General features: G+C 45.8%; 1 protein-coding gene and 1 long non-coding RNA gene across 2 annotated transcripts; both read right to left on the reverse strand.

Annotated features, from left to right (window-relative positions):
* Positions 1–443: 443 nt before the first annotated feature.
* On the reverse strand, positions 444–5,474 carry LOC127297406 (uncharacterized). The gene is made up of 3 exons (XR_007849142.2): positions 4,628–5,474; positions 3,626–3,710; positions 444–3,534 (listed from the first exon to the last, which is right to left on the reverse strand). It is a non-coding gene; the product is annotated as an uncharacterized lncRNA (long non-coding RNA).
* A 1,163-nt stretch (positions 5,475–6,637) lies between these two features.
* On the reverse strand, positions 6,638–8,045 carry LOC127348162 (F-box/FBD/LRR-repeat protein At5g22700-like). The gene is made up of 3 exons (XM_051374251.1): positions 7,083–8,045; positions 6,856–6,983; positions 6,638–6,641 (listed from the first exon to the last, which is right to left on the reverse strand). The coding sequence occupies exons 1-3, from the start codon at positions 8,043–8,045 to the stop codon at positions 6,638–6,640; spliced, it is 1,095 nt and encodes a 364-aa protein (XP_051230211.1).
* Positions 8,046–9,263: the final 1,218 nt, after the last annotated feature.

Consider the following 9,263-nt stretch of genomic DNA (forward strand, 5'->3'; position numbering starts at 1 on the left):
GATAATCATTTTATCTTGGTTTGTCTTTTAGTTTCCACATGTGTTGCTTCATGTAACTTGGTTTTTGATTAATGAAATATGTGGTTCTAAAAAAAAACCAGATGCAACTTTAAAATACACACAGTTCATTGCTAATCGCTGACTACATCCTTAGCAACATTGCCTTGATGAGTTTGCCACGGTATATTGAAAGAGTAAAACATTTACTTTGAAATCGTGTAGAACCATATTCAGTATGGGCTCCCACGAAGAGAAATAGATGGAAAAGCAAACAGGGGAAGCCGGTCTAGTTGCATATGGCACGATGTATGCTCTCTAGTGGCGAGAGAGTGTGTGTCGTTCATCAGATAACCAAAACGAAACTCGCACGCCATGTATTCTACTAACTTCTCGACATACGTTCCCTAAACTGCTCCTAATCAAGCACAAGTAGAAATGTTGGCTAAGGATGTATTCCCTAAACTCAGCTATAAATTCAGTCTCAAGTTAGTTTTATATACAAAGTATAGCTAGAATATTTTGGCACGCATCACAACATTTGTCTTGTTTTTTTCCGAAGATGTAAAGTGTTTGAGGTACTGCTTCACCGCTATTGTTGGCAGGAGTATAATGATGGTCTTTCTTTGAAATGTTGCTGGCCGTAGAAGGACTGCAGGCTGGCTCTTCTGCATGTTGCTGGTTGCAACTGACTTCTCCCACCGTTTTTGTATTGATGTTGCAACCAGGATTTTCTGATTCCTGACTGGGTTCAGAGTTCAGATATCTCCATCTTGTTGTGCAATTGGAAGTTATTATTCTTCCTTAGTGGGTCTACTGCTGAACGAAATATAGCTTCTCATTGGGTGGCATACCTTGTTGCGCTCTCATCAATATCTTGTTGGTTGACTGTGAGCTGGGAACCCCTTGGTCATAATGTGACAACACAACAAAACTTCAGGTACAATAATAGGGCCGAAAAACACAACTTTTTCACACTCCCAGAACTTCATGTTAATGTGACAACACACAAAAAAAACTTCAGATTTAAGTTTTCATTTTGGTATCCGTCTACCATTCACTTCTCACACAATCGTAAAATTATCAATTATCAGGCTAAGGTAAGATCAATACTATCCTGGACTCGTTCATGTTATATAGTCTCAAAAGCAGTTTACTCTAGATGATGAGTAAATGCGCTGAAAATTGTTAATATTTAATAAGAACTGTTGATTTACTATCTTATTATCAATCATCGAGAAGATGGAAAATGGCACACTAATTTAGAAGCTTGATGATACGCAATTATGTAGTAGCTCTCACAAGAATATATAATGTGTTTTCATATATTTAAGTTTTACATAAGCAACAACTTTTGACTTTTTTTAATTCTCTTACAAATGAAACAACTTTTGACTTTTTTTAATTCTCTTACAAATGAAACAACTACCTCTCTGCAGTTCTACGGAAAAATACCACCCTCTATAAGGTATCATATCTGATCAATATAAAATGGCATGGTTCAGGACAATAGTGATAACCTGAAAGGCTGTATGTAAAAAAATAGAAACAGTGGACAGCATTAATTCAGAAAAAAGTTGCAATAACATACTTCATCAATCCAGTAAACTCAATATATTTCCTTGGCCTTCCTGATATGTGTGTGTTTTACTATACATCCAGCAAACACAATTAGAATGCCCACAGGTACATCCAGCTATGAATAGATCAACATTTATTCCATCTTTGTAAGAACGGAAATTTAGACCCGACAATAATCTGTTAAAGGATTAATGACAAATGGTTCTGCCACCGCAAGATAACACAAAAAATACAGGTCCACCTGATTTGTGAATTATATCTATCCTGATTTGTTTTACTTTTCATGTTTCAGTTAGCATCAAGATTGTTTTGGATGAAATGCTGCTGAGTGTAGGGGTGGCAAAACCCTCTGATTCAAAACAAGATGTTTTAGGCCTTATTTTCAAATAGTATTGTCTAGATAGAATGTACTTCAGCACCTGGTTTTGGGAAGCACTGAAGACAGTATCTGTCAGTGATGCTTCTTTAAACATTGTCAAATGAACTTGATCTATCTAGAGAATTTGCAAATACAGAGGATTGCAAAGCTGGATGGGCATTTCACCACTCCATTGTCATGAAGCCATATTTATAAGTTTTAATTATACTGTGAAAAACATAACAAAGCAAATCCTACATGATATGGCACTTCAGTCACTGCATTTGAGGAGTGATCTTCACAAAATAAGTTGTGTCCTACAACATCTAGTGATAACAATCACAACTAACTCAAAGAACCAAAAAAACCAGTAACCTTCACCTGCTTGTTGGTGTCGTGTGGCTGGTTCCTCTGTTGCATCTTCTGCAAATGAAATTGTTTTTATAGTAAAAAATGGGGTCATAATAGCCCCCGTCAATTACCGAAGCCCTGGATTGTCGGTCGTAAACAGTCCTGTGACAAGCAAAATCATCTAGCAGCAGCAAACATGCACATGGTGTCTGAACTCTGAATAGTCTTGTTTTTCCAACCTGTAATCCACTAACATTGCACCTGTGCCTTGGTACTCTCTGAGCCTCTCAAACATTGTACTCTTCTCATTGCATCATACCAAACTAAGGTATCGCTTCTTCAGTTCTTCTCTCCTATGATTCTGGGAGATAACCTCCCCTAGTTCCCTACTATTGGCACTCGCATTTCACAATAGATTATTAGTATATCACACAGGTGCAATGAACACACAGGTGCAATGCACGTCTACCAAATGGTAGTTTTCAAGAATGTGCTTTTATCATAAAATGTTTTTTTGGCAACGGTGTGAAGTCAATGAATATTTATTTTTTATATATAAACATGGAAATATCAGTTCAAATGACCAAACAAGAATATACTCATACATCGGTCAGCCCAATATATCCAAAGCTTCCTTGAAAAATGGCATGACGGCTTTTCGTGAAACTCCAGCAAAGCCCTACTTTTTGATTCATCGTCTATAGTTTGGGACATCAAGATATGCTAAATTTGAAGATATAAATGTGCAACATAATGAAGTAACAACATAATGAAATGGATATTCTGGAACAATGTCATACCGTGAGCGACAACAAGAATCAAGTCTGAGTATGCTTGAGCTGCATATGTGTAGCATATGGAGGCCATGGCGGTCAGCTGCAGCACCAATAACCAGCTTAACTGCCATATGAACAGTAGGCTCCCACACTATAATGTGCGGGGCAGCTTACAGTATTTTTTACTGCAATAAAAGGCTATTTCCAGACAATGGAATAATATCTTGTGGCACAGAAGTACAAGCAGAGATCAATGCAGCATATGCCCTAACAAAAGATCAATGCCACATAATTAATCGTGGAATTCTATCTCAGATTTCCACTATGAAGTTAGGTTACCTAAACGGGGGCTATGGTGAAGCGTAGAACTTAATCGTGTGTGCTGTTTGGAACACGCCGCGGCTGGCTAGGACCGCGAGCATTTTGATCGACACGACAAGCTCGGCCACAGTGGTCGGCGTCCTTGGCGTTCTGTGGTTTGCAGTTAATCAATCAGCTGAATAAAAAAATCAGAGAACCAGAATATCAGCATCCGACAGTTCAGATTAGAAAATATGCTTACCTTGCTCTGTTTCATGTGATTCAAATCAGGAAGATGAAGAGCAGAATAAGGCTATCGGCAGCGCTGCAGATGGATGGGTATTACCCTGCAGCGAAACAAATCACATTGCAAGCTTTAGATATATCTGAAAAATCAGAATGCTATAGCAATTAGTCATCAACAATCACACCAGTATACACTATACTGTCACAGAGGCAGGTTCACCTCCCACAATTTTCCGGATGCTTATCTCCTAAAAGTGACATAATATAGTCCGATGCACTAACCACTTTGTCATCTACACAGCTGAACACACCAAGAAATTCCATAGAAAAAGAATCAGTGCCTCTATCTCAAGCTCAGGAAGTCATAAAATATTAAAAACTCCACAAAACCAAACTGATAAAATAAAACCAATGTGATCCGAATTTATTATGGGATTTCAAAGCTGACAATCAAGTTTCATACCATCCTTGGGTGGAACCAAGCTAACAGTGAATTGCCACTTCAGATGTGAGAGCTCACTAATCTTCTAGATAAGCACTGCCATTTTTCGCGTTACATCGTCATCTATATGAAGATCAGTGAGGGCACGGAATATCCATATGCTCCAATCATACCCGTTGTGCTCCTACAGAAATAAGGTGCAGGCCTTGCTACTACATTCCTCTAGACAAGCATCATGTCTAAACCTTTAGTGACATGAAAAGTTTGACAGAAAGCCTAATTAATGGGACTCCATTATACCTAATTTGTTTATAATTTACAAACCCCAATGCTTAGGGATCATAGAACTGCAGACAATTACATCTAACATGAGGACAATAATTATTAAATGGTAGAAATTAAGCGAAACCTCTAAAAATTAAGCGAAACCTCTAGAAAACCATGAGGACAATAATTATTAAATGGTGTATGGAGCAAACGCTAGCTCTACAGTTTAGTTAGATAAGAACAAATAAATATAACTTGCTGAACGATATATGGTTTAGATTAGAATAAGAGTAGATAAATGCTACACACCTGGGGGTCCTCATGACTTCACGACATGGCATCCAGAAGTATTAGGAAAAAGAACCTCTCATTTATTGAACAAAAGGAATTTGAACTCTTAGACATTTGCACAAACACCTGGTGGGCTGGAACCGAACCATCACACGAATACAATTAGGTTTATCTGATTACTGGTTGAACCATATAACAGAAAGAAGGATGATACGTGTGAGTTGTGAGCAGTAATTTAAGACTGAGATGGAGAAGAGAGGATAATACAACCTGGATGATTTAGGAAGACCTCCCGAGGTAGCGGTTGAGCTGCGGCTGCCACCTATGGCGATCGACAGACCTGCGATGACGGGAATTTGTAGCATGGGAACATGGTCGGACGGATCGGAGAACAACAGCGGCGACACTGGCAGGGTGGTGCGAGAGAGAGAGAGCGATGGATGTGGCACAGGTGCAGGCAGGTGATGGCACATGCGCGAGAACGATGGAGGCAGCACGGCTACAGGTAGGCGGCGACGCGGGCGTGGAGGTGGATCCGGTGACGACTGACGACGGCCAAGGGGCCGTAGCAACAACGCAGGGGCTTGCTGGTGCGGAGGAAGCGAGGGATGACGGTTAGATCCGTCGATTCTCTCCAGGACATCACGCGTCGGATGTTGACCTTATCACCGATGGCGGCGAGTTTGGCGAGCACCCGACAAAGGTCATGGTCTCCTACCGGAACTGCAAGAGCTAGAGGATGGAGGCTTCTGGCGCGAGCGGAGGACGGCTGATGCGGAGACGCGGTGGCAGGGGCGGTGCCGCAGCGGGGATACATGGAGATGGGCGGGTTTGCAGGCGTCGATTGAGAGAGAGGCCCGATAGATGGGAGCGGTTTGGCAGAAAATGGATGCGGCCCAGGTGCGGAACGGGAGGATGACGAATGACGACCAAAGTTGTTTGACGTATCGTTGGGTGGGCAGAATAAGGAACCAATTTAGTCTTTTTAAGTAGTAGAGAAAATGCACAAAATGACCCTTCATGCAAACTATTTCACGCTTCTAATCCTTTTGTGTGGCTCCCTTCGTAAGGGCACCACATCCTTCTATGTGACGTCATTCGCAAGGGCGCCACACCCTTGCGAGTGGCTCCCTTCGCAAGGACGCCACACATTCTGTTATACGTAACGGCTTGAGCCTGCCTGCCGACAATGTGTAGCGCCGCTCCCACAGGCGCCACATAGATAGGTGTGGCACCCTTCGCAAAAGCGCCACACAAAAGGATTAGAGGCGTGAAATAGTTTGGCCGGAAGGTCATTTTGTGCGTTTTTCCCACAAAGGGTTATTTTTGTGTAAATCTACATGTAAATGATGCAATTCACTATCTCAGCATAAAAAAAGAACCATAAAGTCATCGCCCATGAAAATCAAACAAGACACCTAACTCACGTTAAATCAGAAACTTCTTTTACTGGCTCCGAGTTGTGCAATGTAGGGATGCATGCACAGTTGCACACAGATTCAGCACTAGATTTCCCCCAAAGAACAATCATTATTTTAGCATATTCAACAAACTATTGGGGTATATGCAGTCAGAAACTCAGAATATTGTGGACTATTTCTTTAGCAATATGGGGCATCACATTGCCATTTGCTAAAACGTATGGAGCATCACAATGGCCATTCCTAGCAAAAACAAAGAAAGAAGGAGCAAGCTAAACTAAGTTAACTAACCAAGATAAGAACGAACCTGCTTACCGGAACTAAGATCAACGTTGCATTATTAAGCTGCACTCGACGAAAGGATGCTCCTTCAAGACTTGGTTCATTTTCGTGCACCAATCCTTACTTGTGGTGGCCTCAAGTGACACCCACATGCACATCTTTTTAAGCATTGGTGCGCATCTAAATATCACTCTTAAGAAATCAAGCTCATGATCCTCCCCTACGAAGCCTTTCATTTCCACTTCTTCAAGATTGATCAAGGAGATATCTTTGCTTCTCCAGTTCTTGGGCTCATCGCAGGGGCAATTTACTGGGCATTTTTCTTTCACCTGGAACAGATGCTACAATGTATTTACCCGTAATTAAGACCTTATCTAGTTTTTTTTTAGTTTTTTGTTTTGGGTTGAAACAAGTACCAAAAATATGTAGTGTAGTTTGAGATATATAAGCAGAGAAAGTATTACCTGGTTTCTGAGAAATTGTATCTGAAGTCGTCGTGTAGCAGCTCGAATCCGATGCATCTCAAGTAGATGCAACACAAACGGTCCGAAACCGTGGCTCTGCGATCCCCAATAATCATCATACACCATTGTGAGTTCCAAAATAGAGAAGTCGGCAACGAGATGTTTCTCTATCTGCTGCTGAAAGTTGAGCTGTGCATGGAACGGGCCCTGCCAAAATAAAAATGATAACATATCAGCATGCTGAAGTTCAATATATCTAGTCGTGGTGAAATTAATTAAGCCAGTTGAGCAGGACATGAGATATACACGAGCTTTCATTTCCAGGGATAGGACGTTAACGTTGGAGAGCTGCGACGACCATGTGTCTTCCCCCGCACCGAGGCTCTCTGCAGGATATAAGCGCACCATTGAGAGGCCCCAAGGAGCAAGGCCAGTACTCTTGGTGGCATACAAGCACCACCATGATGCCTTCTCCAGGAGTGGTGTCATTATGGACACGCTGAGCCTGGCACCTGTGTCGGTGCCGAATAAGAGCGTCAATCGCTTGAGCTTGGGGGCCTCGACGTTGATCGAGTCTATCCATCTGCGAGTTTCATTGGTCCGCAGAAACAGCTCCTGCAACGACTCCGAACGGATGTTGATGTCGGCGCCGAGGGAAGCTTTGGTCACCCTGAGCACGCGCAGGCACGGGCAGTGGCGGACCAATGCGGCGAGGTCGACGCAGTATCCCGAGAGGGATAATGTCTCGAGCTTGGGGAAGCCGCCGGTGGACGGTGGCAGCGTGAGGCGGAGGTTCAGCGCGTGCAGGTGGATGGAGGTGGCACGGTGGAAACGAGGCAGCTCGACGTCTGCGCCATCCAGGCGGCGCGGGAGGGCCAAGTGGAACTCCACCGGCGAGAGCCCTGCGGCGGCATGGAGCAACGAAGGGAGGCCGGCAAGCACCCTCTTCTGAAGGCCGTCGTCGAGGAGGGACACCCCGGCCGCAGCTTGGAGCGAGTCGAACGCGATGTCGAGGAAGGGCACCCCAGGGCCAAGCGCTGCGTCTCTGAGGGACGCGAGCGCCCATCCGAGCCGATCGAGCGCGACGTCGCGGAAGGTAATGTTAGGGAGGCGGGTCCAGAGGCCGCGCCACCGGCGGGAGAGCAGGCTGGTACGTGCGGCGGCGGCGGTGAGGGGGAGGCGGCCAAGGACCTGGAGAAGCAGATCATCTGGGAGGGCGCTGATGAGGTCGGCTTTTCTGACGTGCCCTGGGACCTGTACGTCGGCCATGACGGCGTGATGAGGTCGGTTGTTTAAAATAATTTAGGGGAAAAACGGATAAATAATTTAGGCGAATCCAAGTTTGTAGCGTTTTAGGGGGGCTCGTTCGGCAGGCAGGGATTGAAGTGTATTACCACACGTGTTTTGGGTGAAAACACGGGGATTAAAAGGGTACGTTTCAATCCCTGGCAAATCCTTGCTAAGCTAGGGTGCTAGGCTACTGATCAATGTATGCAGGATGTAGCTAGCTTTGCACGGGTAGGATGATGCACGTGGGCGCGCGTCACACGCCACCCCGGCCGGTTAAGCTGAGCGAGTCACATGCCACTCAGCAAGCTCGCGAGAAAAGAAACGCGAGGCGTCCCTAGCGTTTTAATTCACACGTGTATTAGCAAATTTTTTGGGAATACTTGGGGCTAGACACGTCCAAACCGGTTGGAACCTGGCGTACCGAACAGCTCAGCAGGTATTTGTGAGGATCTAGAGCTGTTCCGGAGAAACTAAACACCTCAATCCACTGAAAAACCGGTGTGCCGAACAGGGCCTTAAGGAGTATTTTGAACGACCCGGCCGGATCGGATACAGGTTTGTATATCGCAACCGCATCGGATTGTTCAATGAAGGACGAGGGATCACGTCGTCGTCGTGTCCGACTCCGACGTACGGACCTGCACGGCGGAGGACCGGAGGACCTCATCAGCGCCCTCCCGGACGATGTGCTTCTCGAGGTCCTCGTCCGCCTCCGCTGCGCCCGCGCCAGCCTCCTCTCCCGCAGGTGACGCGCGGCCTCTGGACCCACCTCCCGGACCTCATATTCCGCAACGCCACGCTCGCCAGGCTCCTGCCGGCGCTCACCTCGATCCGAGCCCGGGTGTCTCTCCTCGACGTCCGCGTCCCCAGCCACCACGGGCTGGACTCCGCCGGCGTCGCTTCGCTGCTCCACGCCGCTGCGGGGCTCTCCCCGGTGGATCTCATCCTCTCGCTCCCGCGCATGGTGGATCGCGTCGACGTGGACCTCCCTCGCTTCCACCGCGCCGCCTCCATCCAGCTATACGGGGAGAACCTCCGCCTCACGCCGCCGGGGTTCCCTGTGGTGCTCCAGAGATTGATGCTCCTCTCGCTCTCGGGCTGCACCGTCGACCACCTCGCCGCCTTGCTCCCCCGCTGCCCGTGCCTGCGGGTGCTCTCGGTGGCCCAAGTTCCCCTCGACGACAACAACGGCATCGA

The sequence above is a fragment of the Lolium perenne genome, chromosome 4 (genome assembly GCF_019359855.2).
Source record: "Lolium perenne isolate Kyuss_39 chromosome 4, Kyuss_2.0, whole genome shotgun sequence".
Taxonomy (NCBI): domain Eukaryota; kingdom Viridiplantae; phylum Streptophyta; class Magnoliopsida; order Poales; family Poaceae; genus Lolium; species Lolium perenne.

What these genes read in the sequence shown, in the direction of transcription:
- LOC127348162 (XM_051374251.1), bottom strand. Translation starts at nt 8,045, where the DNA reads ATGGCCGACGTACAGGTCCCAGGGCACGTCAGAAAAGCCGACCTCATC. An exon ending in CCCTGGAAATGAAAGCTCGT is followed by an intron (nt 6,984 to 7,082) that starts GTATATCTCATG and finishes TTATTTTGGCAG; the next exon opens with GGCCCGTTCCATGCACAGCT.